Source organism: Sinocyclocheilus grahami, unplaced genomic scaffold, assembly GCF_001515645.1.
Source record: "Sinocyclocheilus grahami isolate Dianchi unplaced genomic scaffold, SAMN03320097.WGS_v1.1 scaffold866.1, whole genome shotgun sequence".
NCBI lineage: Eukaryota > Metazoa > Chordata > Actinopteri > Cypriniformes > Cyprinidae > Sinocyclocheilus > Sinocyclocheilus grahami.
Window position 1 is genome coordinate 539,698 of NW_015506045.1, and position 14,383 is coordinate 554,080.

The 14,383-nt window shown below is 39.2% G+C and overlaps 1 protein-coding gene across 2 annotated transcripts in view; it reads right to left on the reverse strand.

Moving 5' to 3' along the window:
* Positions 1–9,859: 9,859 nt before the first annotated feature.
* Positions 9,860–14,383, reverse strand: part of LOC107563300 (UBX domain-containing protein 7-like) — a 13,302-nt gene continuing 8,778 nt past the window's right edge. For both annotated transcript variants that reach the window (XM_016248140.1, XM_016248139.1), the window contains 4 exons: positions 13,999–14,126; positions 13,452–13,908; positions 11,738–11,817; positions 9,860–10,999 (listed from right to left, as the gene is read on the reverse strand). In XM_016248140.1, the coding sequence (XP_016103626.1) occupies positions 10,838–10,999; positions 11,738–11,817; positions 13,452–13,908; positions 13,999–14,126 (827 nt within the window). In that variant the 3' untranslated portion in view covers positions 9,860–10,837. The remainder of the gene's footprint in view (positions 11,000–11,737; positions 11,818–13,451; positions 13,909–13,998; positions 14,127–14,383) is intronic.

Genomic DNA, 14,383 nt, shown 5'->3' on the forward strand with positions numbered 1-14,383 from the left:
GCGTTTCTCCCCTTGAGCCCGCAGAACCGGACGGAGTGCCGCGTGGGTACTTCCGGGTTAATCAACCTGAGCGGGGTGTGACAGGGTCATTTGCCAAGGGTAGAAATAAGGAGCAATAATAAAAGTCTCCTCCACTTACACAGATTCTGAACGTTAATTTATAAAGCTTCGCGTACAAAAAAAGTATTGAACTTTAATTTAATCACGGAATGTTGTAAGAAATAATAAATAGATATAAAACGAGATATAATATAAAATCTAAATCTATTATATTTAAATATAATATAAAATATATAAAATCTATCTTTCTGTCTGTCTGTCTGTCTGTCTGTCTATTCATTTATTTATTTATTTGACGACATGTGACATTCAATACCATATGCCTTTGTTAATTTAAGTAAAATATAAAAATAACATGAAATGCAGCATAAAATGTTATGAAGTGAACATAATATAATATAATTATTTTATTTTTTTATTTTAATCCCTCTCCCACCCCACTTAACCCTGCAGTCTCTTTTCAAACGAGCACATATTATGCAGCAGGTAAAAACACACACACACGCATGTTTGTTTCTGTGGATTGTGGGGACTTTCCATAGACTTCTATTACTTTTATACTGGTCAAACGATCATTTTTTATCCCCTAACCCTAAACCTACCCCTTACAGAAAACCTGTTTGCATTGTTACACTTTCAGATAAACATCGTTTACTCTTTTTAATAATTTTCTTCCCTTGTGGAGACCACAAGTCTGTCCCAAAAGTCTGTCAAAAATTGTAGGTTTTACTATCCTTGTGGGGACATTTGGTAGCATAAACAAGTACACACACACAAATGATCAAATGTTTTATGGTATGTCAGACTTATATGTCAAAGGTACATACACACAGGTGGTGGGGAGGGCAGGAGAAGTCAACTGTGTTCACTCTGAGTTCAGGTCTTTGATTTGTGATTGAGATGTTGAGTTCTCCTCAGTCACTATAGTCCAGGTCTTTAATGTAGATGTTTGTGCACAATTGGAAGACCGCAAGGATTTAGGGTCCGATTTGGGACAGGGCCATAGAGTCGTCATTCAGTAATAATAACATCAAAGAGTTCACTGAAGTAACCAAAGATTTTTAATAGAGAACTACATATGTCAGTCCAATCAAGTGTCTGGAGCAGGGATAGGCAACGTCGGTCCTGGTCTGGAGTGCCGCTGTCCTGCAGAGTTTAGCTCTAGCCGTAATCAGACACACCTGAACAAGCTAATCAATGTCTTTAGGATTACTAAGGCCAAAGCCACTAGAAGGCAAGCCTGCAACCTTTAGCAAAAAAAGTGTAACGGCTAATGCTAACGCTTCCGGTCTGGCAGTACATGGGAAAGGAGACCAGAGGCTGCTTTTTTTATGGATGTCAGTGGAGGAGAGGCTTCATGCCCAAATAAACAGTTTTTTAGAGGAATCGTAATCGTAATCGCGCACATGCTGAATGTAAACAATGATGATTATGTTGATTACGTTCTGGGGTACTCTCCAAAATGGCAGAAGACGGTAACTCGGGGAGAATAATTGTTCGGGGCTTCTGTTGTTTTGCTTCATACCGTGTGGTGAAGTATTTTTCAAGTTCTGGTCAATTTATATTAAATTACTATTTCTAAGTGTTAAGAGTTCAAATTAATGTAAGTATTTTCATTCCAAAAAACAGCTTGTAAACATAGCAAGCATCTGAAAAAAGCCCCTACATATGATTATTTAGATCTGCAGATACTTTGATGGTTCTGCTTGTTTCTGATAGCTTAAACAATAATTGGTTAACAAGTTTTGCAAACACAGTCTTTCAATATGTAATGTGCTATCAATTTGTATGTGACATGAAAAAAAGGACTACCACACTTAATAATGATGAACTACACATTTTATTATGAAGGGCCAAATTACTCAAAATTAAGCTTAAATAAATAAACAAACAAACAAACAAATAAGATTCTATAAGAAAATCTATCTAGGCCTATCTATCTATCTATCTATCTATCATGCATAATTTTTACCTTTTATGGGCATTTTTACCTTTATAAATTGTAATCCACGAGATTCTGTGTACTGTCTTTTGGTCCAATAAGTAATATCCTGAAAAGATACTTTAAATCTGAAATTAAAACTGTCAGTAGGTGGAAGCAAGTCACTTGTAAGTGAGTCACAAAAGGAACAAAACAGCATCATGTTGCTCAGAGACGCAAATTGGAATTATATTTGTTGGGAGAAATAGAGCAAATAGTCAATATTGTGTCTAAACCGTAAGTGTTTTAATATTAAATTCTTGTTTATTGAACTGCTGTACAAAATGAATATCACATTTGTAATCATGCTGCTTTTTGGTGGAAAAATGTCAGTCTCCATGTGACACTGATTAACTATATGAAATTATATAAATATATAAAATATATATATATATATATATATATATATATATATAAACATATCTTGAATTTTGTGATCATTCTAAATGCATTTTAATAAACTGAATTATGCTGTGAAAGAAGGTGCACTGGTCTAAACTACTAGACTTCCTATTGCCTTAGCTAAACTTTAGCTAACTTGCATGGTAGCTCTCATGAATCATGGATGTTAACGACAAATTAACTATAATTGCATTTTGTCTTTTGGATAATTAGCTGTAAATTTGAGGCACAGGTAGCTTAGTTCAGCTCTCTGCCTGTCAGTGATGTGCATGTGCAGATCAATGTGTGCTACACTGCTGTGCTGCGCGGAGATGCGGAGGGGAGAAAGTCTTAACATTTTCTGACCCAACCTGATATTTTGATTTTTTTATTAGTTTGACAGGGTGCGCAAACAGAAACACACACACACACACACGCATATATATTCATTTATTTGAAAAAATAAAATAAACTCCCCAGAAAAAAGGATTCTTTCTCTCGAGGAAGAAAAAGGGCAGGAAATCAAGCCCCCTTTCATGTCTATGTGGGCACCTGCCTGGTCTGAAGTAATGAATTTAGGTAAAGGGGTGCAGAGCCAGTGGTGGTTTTGTAGGCAAGCATTAATGCCTTTAACTTTATGCGAGCAGCTCTTGGTAGCCAGTGCAAATTGATAAACAGAGGTGTGATGTGCATTCTTTTCGGCTCATTAAAAATTTATCTTGGAGCGGCGTTCTGGAATAATTGTAAAGGTTTGATAGAACTGGCTGGAAGACCTGCCAAGAGAGCATTGCAGTAGTCCAGCCTGGACAGAACAAGAGCTTAAACAAGGAGTTGTGAAGCATGCTCCGAAAGAAAGAGCCTGATCTTCATGATGTTGAATAAAGCAAATCTGCAAGACAGGGTAGTTTTAGCAATGTGGTCTGAGAAAAGCAGCTGATCATCAATCACAACACCAATGTTTCTGGCTGTTTTTGATGGAGTTATGGTTGATATGCCTAACTGGATGGTGAAATTGTGATGAAATGATGGGTTTGCTGGAATCACAAGCAGTTCTGTCTTGGCAAGGTTGAGTTGAAGGTGATGGCAAGAAATATCTGTTTGAGAAGCTGAGATGCGAGCAGCTATCGTCGGATCATCAGGATGGAATGAGAGGTAGAGTTGAGTGTCATCAGCATAGCAGTGATATGAAAAGCCATGTTTCTGAATGACAGAACCTAGTGATGCCATATAGACAAAGAAGAGAAGTAGTCCAAGAACTGAGCCCTGAGGCACCCGAGTAGTTAGATGTTGCGACTTGGACACTTCACCTCCGGGAGTCGAGGACGGTGTTTACTCGATAGATGCCCTATTCCTCAGCGATCTCAGGAGGAAGAGGAGGTATGTCAGGCTCGCCAGAACCTGTGGGAGGAGAAAACAAGCAGTTAGTGAAGGGTTTGAGCAAGGATTCATGAAAGGTAGGTGCAATGCGATAGTCAGGTGGTAAGTTAAGTTTGTATGTTACGTTGTTGATCTGCCTCCTGATGGTGAATGGACCTATAAAGCAGGGACTCAGCTTACGACTAGGCAGCCGGAGATGAATGTCCCTTTTGACCCGGATGGTATTGGGGAGCGTTGGAGTGGCGAGTATCAACCCGGCTTTTGTGTCTCCGAACTGCCTGCTGCAGATGGGCATGTATTGAGTCCGGATGGTTGGAAGCTGAGAATGCCCTGGAAAGTGGTCAGGCCAGTGGTATTTTGCCGAAGAGAGTTTTGTGCGTACTCGGCCTGTGGTGGCATCTGCCGCTTCTGTGAGAAATCACTCTCAAAGTTGTGAGGTTTTGATGCCAGAAGATAGACTTTATTATCAGAGACAATAAAGCTAAGAAACTCTGCAGAGAATCTCAGAGTCTGTGTCTGCACACTCTTTTATACAGTTTTTCCCAAAGGCCTGTTCAACATAGTCTTTTTACCCCCATACAATGTATATATTTTACTCAGGAAACATGTTCATAATAGCAGAATAACTTGATTACTCTCCTAAAGGCCTCCTTACATACATGGTTATAATGGTAGAATAACTTGATTACACATTACACCCTCCAGTGGGCCTCCTTACATACAAGAGACACATGATCATAATAGTAGATTACATACATGGCTATACTCACATTGATTATACTCGTTTAATTCATATTTTGATTAATAAAAATCTTCTACAGGCCCAGGGTAGAAAATGGCTCCAGATGTGTTGGTGGTCATGGCAGTAGGATTGGAGGTATCTCCCAATCTCCCGGATCTTACGTTCAGCCTGGCCATTGGTTTGGGGATGATATCCAGACGATAGACTGACAAAAACTCAGAGGAGCTGGAAGAAGGCTTGCCAGACCCTGGATATAAACTGCAGGTCTGATAAGATGTGCTCGGGTAGTCCATAATTTCGAAAGACATGTTGAAAGAGAAGCTTGGCTGTCTCGAAGGTGGTGGGTAGTCCCTTGCAATGTATGAGATTACAGGCTTTGGAAAACCTGTCCAAAACCATACCAATATACAGGTATGAGAGTCTGAAGGAGGAAGATCTGTTACAAAATCCACACCCAGGTGGGACCAGGGCCGGCGAGAAATGGGTAATGGATCCAGTTTGCCTTGAGGTAAGTGTCTGAGAGTTTTGGAGATGGCACAGACTGAGCAGCTCTTGATAAATTGGGAGACCTCCCAAGCCATGTTGGGCCACTAGGCCAGGTTGGACGATGAAGGGGGTTCAGGTGACTTGGGAACCGACGAAACACAATTCTGAAGACAGTACTCACTCCATTGTAGGATCTCACCAGTATTCCAGTCCACCATGGGTGAATGCTGTGTTAACCACGGGTGTCCCAGGATGATGTCGGCAGTTGACCCTTCCAGCACCAGAAATGAGATGGGCTCTTATTGTAGACATCAGATGCGAAGCATGATGTTGGAAAGAGCAATACAGGATCTTGCCTTTGCCCAGTGGTTTTCCCAGGATGGTGTAAACATCCAATGGATGTTGACAGTTCTTTCTCCTTAGATTGAGTTCTCGGAGGAGATTTAGCAAGATGAGGCTTGCACTAAAACAGATTGGGTTGCAACTGAAGCATTCTCACTGCTGGGCATAGTAGATGGACCGGGCAGGCCGATTTCATATGTCCTGTTGCTCCACAGTACAAGCAGATACCGTTGATGATTCTCCGCTCAAGTGAGGTGGTATGAGTCAATATGCATGGGTTCTGGTGCTGGAGGAGTGGCAGATGGGGTAGCGGGTGAAGGAGATGCAGCAGGTAGGTACATATTACAGGCTCTGAGGTGTTGAGAGATGTGGATGGCCTTTTGGATGAAATTTTCCAACCCCACAAGATCATCATATATAACCATTTGCTGGCAGATGTTGACATTGAGCCTTTGTCTGAATGTGGTAAGGAGCGGCTTCTCATTCCAGCTACTGTTGGCTGCAAGAGTGCGGAACCGCAACACATAATCACTCGTGGTGGAGGAGACTCGACTGTTTGTCCAATAACTTCCTTAAAGTGAGTGAGGTATATGGTGAGCGAGCTGGTGATGGGGCTTGTTGGCTTCCCAGATGGATCATGCCCACTGCAGAGTGTGTCCAGACAAGAGTGATATAATATATGCAATCTTGGTTGTCTTTTCACGCCTTTTTGCGCGTCTTTAGTACATCCTGACAGTACTATTTTAACGCCAAAAGACAGTTTGTGCTGGCACAATCTGTTAGTAAATTTGGCCCATAGATTTGACAAGAAGTCTAAGGCATATTTTTATAGACTGCCGAAAGCTACAGAAAAGAGAAGCAAATGGATCCCTGCAATTCAAAGAAACAAATGAACTCCAGGCAGCAAAACACGGATTTGCAGTTATCATTTTATGTTAATATGTTGAATTTTGCAGTAAAATCATACCCTGTATATTGTATTGTTATATATCATTATTGACAACTCATCATTTAAATATTTACCATCTTATATTCTGCATAACTGGATGTTTTTAAATAAACACTTGACAAAAACTACATAAGTTAAGTATATATAAGTATATATACAGTATATACATATATATATATATATATATAGTATATAACATTGATCACCCGGACTAAGACCAAGCTATTTTGTATTTACAAAATGCGTTCACAGCCAAATTTGCTTTATGTATTTCCCCGACGTCAAAATCAGACACATATAAATGTCAGGAAACACGATTCCTGGCTGCATATCAATATCCATGGACCACTGGATCTTTGGTAAGTTCTAAGGAACACTATCGAGTCCAACAACCTTTAGTTTTTTTTGTTTTACTCGCGTTTTCGCAGCTTCCCTATTAAATCCAGTCATGCAGTAGGCTCTTTTGCCACTCAGTCCAGCTGAGGGGGTGTGTTCCGGTGGGAAAGTGACGTCAGTTCATACCCTCTATAGATTAAAATTTTTTGTGTAATTCTATATATGAAATGTGTATAATATTTTCCATACCTGTTACATGAGTACAGTGGATAAAAGGTCTAAACAGGGAGCACAGGTAGGGCAGAAAAAATCAATACATGGGCTCAGGGGCACCGCTATGTTTTCTGGGCCCCCTGAACATAATATTGATTCAGAGATGTGCCACGCTCTTTTGCCACTCAGTCCAGCTGAGGGGGTGTGTTCCGGTGGGAAAGTGACGTCAGTTCATACCCTCTATAGATTACAATTTTTTGTGTAATTCTATATATGAAATGTGTATAATATTTTCCATACCTGTTACATGAGTACAGTGGATAAAAGGTCTAAACAGAGAGCACAGGTAGGGCAGAAAAAATCAATACATGGGCTCAGGGGCACCGCTATGTTTTCTGGGCCCCCTGAACATAATATTGATTCAGAGAAGTTAAATACTGAACAAAGAAACTGAGAATCAATGTAACATCACAAAAAATAATAATAATTAAAAATATGAACTATGAATACACAAACAGAAGCCTAATTATTAATCTTATTAACCAAATTCGTCCAAAAGCAGTTAAATAAAATGCGCCCATCCATTAAAAAAACGTGTCTCACACGGCTCCAAGGGGTGAACAAAGGCCTTCTGTAGCGAATCAATGCGTTTTTGCCAGAAAAATATCCATATTCAAAATGTAATCATCACTTTAATGTAGCTTGCGCTCACTGTTGTACACTGGAAGCAGTTCTGGGCGGATGACGTATGAGTTCAGCATTGCTCATGCGCCGGTGAGTCTCGTGAAAACCAACGTTTGTTAACAGGAGCAAAGGAAGCAAAGTGTTCTTACTTTAGCAAAGGAAAACCAGTCTCCTCTTGGCTTATATCGAAATCCTCCGACATTCTTCTTTACAAATCCTCGTTTTGTACTTCTAATTAGTGACAGTTGTTTTGTTTTGATCTCTCCCCTGCGCTTCCGTGTTCGTCACTTCTGAGCTTCTGCGCAAAGCTGACCTCATACGTCATCCGCCCGGAACTGCTTCCAGTGTACAACAATGAGCGCAAGCTATATTAAAGTGATTATTACGTTTTGAATATGGATATTTTTCTTACAAAAACACATCGATTCGCTACAGAAGGCCTTTGTTCACCCCCTGGAGTCGTGTGAGACTTTTTTTTATGGCTGGGCGCTTTTTATTTAACTTCTTTTGGACTGGTGCATGCAACACCCACTGAGTGGCATTAAACAGCTTGAAAGATCACATACCATTTTTAATATAACTCCAACTGGATTCGTCTGAAAGAGGAAAGTTATATACACCTAGGATGCCTTGAGGGTGAGTAATTTATGGGCTAATTTTCATTTTTGGGTGAACTAACCCTTTAAGCCATAATAAATGATTGTGAACTGCCTGCAAGAAGTAAAGTCAAAAGTGTTTCGTTCTCTAATCGGTCGTTATGCCTAATTGAGTGAACGAATCATGGACTCGCTCGGCACCACCTACTGATTCAATCATGTCACTGCCAGAAAGTCCAATTAGATTTCTTTTTTCATACAGTTCTGAGATTAAAGATTAGTAGAAATTAAACTACCGCATTATTTTTCATCCTTTAATTTCAACACTACAGTTTTTGGTTGCTCAACATCATTTGATCCAGGCCTAATCTGAACTGTGATTTCTGTATTAAGATTTTATACTTAATGAATGACAACCTCAATGTTTCTGAATGTCGTGATGGGAGTCACAATATTGTGCAATAATACAGTATGATAACTCATTAAGATCCCTGGCTGTAATAAATATGGTTATGACAGAAACCTACACCCTGTTCATGAGGGACTGGATCTCAAACTCAAGCTGTTTCTTGTGTTTCAGGAGTGTCTCATTGAACTTCAGAGGAAACATATCTTGTCCTTGAAACATCCTGTCATCTGGAACTGCTTGATGTTTCCTTTTTCCCTTTGTTTAATCTCTTCTGTAAATCATATTTAACATTTAGCTGTTTTCCTGCTCCAGGCAAAATCTGACTTCTTGACTTTGCCTTCAATCATGAGAGCAACTTAAAGCTGATTAAATTAATTACAACCAAACCTAACTACATTGATAATCAGTGACCAAATATTTTTAAATATCTAAATATTTGTTGTTTCCAGGCCTGGATATCACAACTTTAAAATTTTAGCAAGAGCAGGAAAGAACACAGGGATATTAAGGCAAATAGCAAAACAGTAAAATTGTGAAATATTATTACGATTTAAAATGGCAGTTTTTTTATTAGAATATGTAATTTCTGTGATGCCAAAGCTGAATTTTTAGCAGCCATTACTCCAGTCTTTAGTGTCACATGATCCTTCAGAAAGCATTCTAATATGCTGATTTGCTGCTTAAGAAACATTTCTTACCAGTAATGTTGTGCTACTTAATATTTTTGAGGAAATCGTGTTTTTTTTTTTTTTCAGGATTCTTTGATGAATTGAAAGTTCAAAAGAACAGCATTTATTTGAAATCTTTTGTAACATTATAAATGCCTTTACTGTCACTTTTGATCAATTTAATGCATCCTTGTCGGGGGGAAAAAACTGATCTCAATCTTTTTAACAGTACTGTATATAAATCTCTGCAGTGGTGTTTATGCAAACCCATACGCTAGCAAATGTCTCAGGTACCTCATTCAACTGCGCCAAACATGTCAATGGAACGGTCCACTTGGAATGGTCAACATTTCAGAGGCTGCTCATCACTCGCACCAACAAACCCAATGAATTTTCACCAAAAATGCCACAAAATGTGCAGCATATGGTTGTAAAAATCATCGATCTCTACAGTAGGGTTCTCTGATGATCAGTAATATTTATAAGAGCTTTAACAGATATTCTTTTTTATTTACCATATGCAGCATTATTTAGCACTAATGATAACCTAAATATCCTGTGAAAATCAGATCCTAAACAAATAGATATTCTTACATGTGAATAACTAGGTTTTACCATTACAATATGGTGCATGACTTGGGCTATCAGCTGCTAATGTGGTATCTACATATAGATATCTATGAGAAAAATGCTACAGGTACTTTTGAGTATTTGTCTGCCCCCCCAGTGGCGACATTCATGCACTCATACTGTTCACAATATTGGTGCATTACTAAGCTAAACCTAAGAATCTGATTCTGTATGCAAAAATAAAAAGTTGCCCTAAATGCATAAAAAGACAACCAGATCCTTCCACTCCTTCATATGCCACATATGAGATATTCAAGCTCCCATCTGGAGGATTCTGCTCAAAACGCATATTCTTGATAAAAATAATGTCACTAAACAAGAGAAATCGAATAAGTTATTGAAGAAATACTCCAGAGGACCAGCTGTCCCTTTTGTTTCAATGATTATATTTGAGAATCAGTTTTTTGTGGAAATGATGCAGTATATAAAAAAAGGAGATAGAAACTTACTATAGCTAAATGTCACTACTTCTTCCATCCCTGCACATTGCAGATGAGATATGTGAGGGTTTACCTCTAAATAATAAACATTCATCCCAATTCATCACCTGAGCCCATGTTCAATAGGATCCCAACCTGCTCAGATGATTTTAACAGGAACTGTAGTCACTTTGGAACTGATGTTCAATCCTTAGAAACTTTGCATATACATGATACACAATGTTTTCCCTACATCAACGCCATCTGTAAAACCCTTTTAATTTCCAGATCAATATGAGCGTAACTCATGGACATGTACGGTCTTCAAGAATTAGACCCAGATAGGATGGGATGTGCCAAGTTGTTTGTAAATAAATACGTTGACAAATGCAGCGCAAGGGACGGTCCCCTATGAAATACCAAATGTTCGGAGTATCCTGGACTTATTATAAAAAAAAGAAAAAGAAAAAAAGACAAGTGGTAAAAGGGCACAGTCAATTCAGTCTTTCTAGGGCACAAATGACAGGACAGGAGGGGGTGTGATTTATCTACAAGGGGAGGGGGCTAATTCCTTTCCTGTACAAACACAGTCTCCTGCGGACACAGTCCTGCTTCCTGCAGTGTGATGTCATAGTCCAAGTGAGCGAGTCTTCGGCGGGGGAAGTTGGTGACAAGTTCGAAGCGTTCATTTGGGAATCCCTTAGACTGAACGTGTCTCACCAGTGCCTACAAACAAGAACAGAGGAAGAAAATGAAGGCTACATCTCCAAAATCCCCCCCCCCCCCCCAAAAAAAAAAAAAAAAAAAAAAATCAGAATTCACACACATTTGAAAATGTTTCTGTATTAGACATCTCCTGCTGCAATCTTCTTTTTTTCCTTTTTAACAGAAATAAGGTTTTCAATAAATTGGTAGGGGCGAGTCACATTTTGGTGTTACGTTTTAGCTGAATATTATTCAATACCCCCCAAATTGCACAGCCTTAAAGCGCTGTATTGTTATTGTGAACACTTTATAATACCATGATTAATTCTAGATAACTTATTCAAACTGAATTTCACAAATCTAGAAATGTGTGTTCTAGGCTCTTTTCCATCAACCAGTTAAAATGTACCAGCTTTTTGACAGTAGGTAGCGCTTGAGAAAGAGCAGAAATGCCCCAATACACAAAAGTAATGCTGCACAACTTCTGACAACAGCTTTTTATGGAGAAGAAAGTACTGACAAACAGGATTTACATCTTTTAAAACAGATTTTTGTATTCACTTTGTATTTTGCTTTTTTGAATGGTCTGTGTTATCTTGTATTTGCTTATCTTGTGAACCTTTTACCACAGTAAAAGTTTCAGCAATTATCATGATATGAATAATTCATACGGTCACATGCCTAACAGTGACAAAGTTGGCAATGGCAAAAAAATTAATAAAAAAAACTTTAAAAATCATCATGAGACGTTATACCCACCATGAGTTTAGCTCTAGCAGACAGTGCTATCTGTTCCCTCTGGCCATCTGGGTATCGAAGCATCAAGCGGGCCTTTGGACCTGTGAACAGAGTCATTTTAGTATATTAATTCATTCTTACTGAATATTATTAGCATGTATAAATGTTCAAATCCTTTAAAGGGACAGTCACCAAAAAGCTGCCATTATTTACCTCACCAACATTTCATTCGAAACCATTCTAAATCTTTTCTGCAGAACACAAACGGTCAATGTTTGAAGATCAGCTTGTTTCCATATGACAGTTCCAAAAATGGCAAAACAAAACTGACCATATGCAAGTCGTCTTAACCCATCTGATAGATTTCTGTAAGGAACAGACTGAAATTTAAAGGGGTCATATGATGCTTTTTTAAAGATCATTATTTTGTGTATTTGGTGTAACAGAATATGTTGACATGGGGGCGTGTTGGAACGAGCCGTTTTAGGTAGGTGTGGCTGACTCTTAACTTTTATAAAGAATATCTCTTTGGATTTGAGACTTTAGTGTTTGCAACTTTACAGATCTTCTTTATGCACCAAGAGCTTGTAACACTCCAAAGAGAAAGGAAAACTTGAAATCGCATCATATGACCCCTTTAAATCATTATTAACTGATATTCTTCCATTCCAGCTGTTAGCAGTAGCACACAAACTCCTTATGACTGGATCACCGAATCAATGCATCTTGTTCTACTCCATCTGGACACAATGATTCTCAAATGAACATCTTTAGCCTCGTTCAGACTGTCAGCCCAAATCCAATTTTGTGCATATCTGGATGGAATCTGATTTGAATAACTGACTGTCCACACAGTGTATCGCAATGGTTCATTTCAGATTTGTGTGTCCATACGCGCGTTTTCGTTTTACGGAATGTGCATTGGTTTCTATGGTAATGCCGTTGCGATGTTATGCCTACGCTAAAAACAACAAGACAACAAGTGACAACATGCTGCCGTCGCGGTTGCGCTGTATTATATTTTGTCTTGTGAGGCAGCATCAGAAACACAGTAAGCTGGAATGTGCGGCTTTATTCCGTGCTGCCGTCTCCGCTACTCAAAGAGGTGCGTATACTAGCAATATATGGTGTTTTTCCACTTCACTTGCACTTGCAACGACACAAGCTTGTTTCTGCAAAGACGTTCAGCATGTTTTTTACGAAAATGTCTGACGTGTTTACGTTTTACGTGGCGAGAGGACGTGAAAAAGCTACGCTAAATCCATTCTGAGCGGTCAGACTGCGATTTGAATAGGATTCCAAACCACATACGAATGTAGCTCGAAACGGATTGGCACAAATCGGATTTCATGTAGTTCAGATTTTATATGATCGGATTTCAATCGGATTTGCAATCAGGCTGACAGTCTGAACGAGGTTTATTTGGAGGGGAAGATTATCAGAGAATACTTGAATTTTAGTCTGTTTCTCACACAAAGATGTTGTTTTACCTCAGTTGAGTTGGAATAGTCCACAAGTCGGATGCGGACTACCTTTACTGCTTTGCTTTTATGGACTTTGACAGATGAAGGTCACTATGAACTTGGATATGAACTATGGATTTTTCCTCTTATCTTCAGTGAAAAAAAACAGCAATCAGGTTTTAAATGACATGAGGATAAGCAAATAATGACAGTATTTTCTCTTTGAGTGAACTATTTCTTTGGACAACTGACATCAGAGAAATGGTGTATACCGTTGTCGTCTGGATCTGCTGTGCTGGTGCCGGCAGGTTCTGAGGGCTGGTGTGATGTGGATCTGTGGTTTTCTCCTAGCTGCTGTTGGGACTCTGTTTGTCCTGTCTGACTGTGACTGAGCCCGACTGGCTCTAGGTGGTTCTTCTTACTCTCCTCTTTCCTGTGGCATAACTCTTTGTGTGGGGACTTCCTGTGATGGGCTGGGCTGTCCGGCCTGGTGGGAGGAGCTACCTCTGGAGAGACGTGTCCATCTAAAGAATCCTCCCATCCGACGGCCTCATTATCTGAACCATCCACTGAGATCAGGCCTTCGCTGTCAGAGAAAGGTTCGGCATCTGAATCATCATCTGAGCGGGACTCTGCCTTGTCCTGGGTGGACTCGTAGTGTGTTTCTTGAAGAGAGGCCCGGATAGCGGCCTCTAACTGACTGTCCTCACTGGCATCTATCAAGCTCTCCTGTATAGACGGATAAAAGTCTGTGATGTGGAGCAAAGATACATAAATGCCTTTTCAGGATCCTCCAGAACCTTAAATATGAACACTTACAGAACGAGCCCGTTTGGCCGGAGGTTGACTGGACTGCCCATCCAGCTGCCCGTGCTCCGATAGGAAGCCTGTGACCTGATCCAGGAATGAGGACACATCTAACTGGTTCCACTCAACCATCTTTTGTCCTGTATTTGTCAGAGGTAAAAAAATAATAATAATAAAGCTAAAATACTTTTTTTTTGTTTTTACCCATTCCTTGAAAATGCAATTTTTTCAAGCTTATGAAACAGTCACAACTTAACAATTTTTTATAAAACCATATGGTACCTGATAGATCACTTCATTAATGAGCGAATGTGCAAATATTTAAAACTTTCATGGTATCATGTTATTACCATGCTTTTACTAGTCTTACTACTTTATCAATTAAAAAAAGAAATTC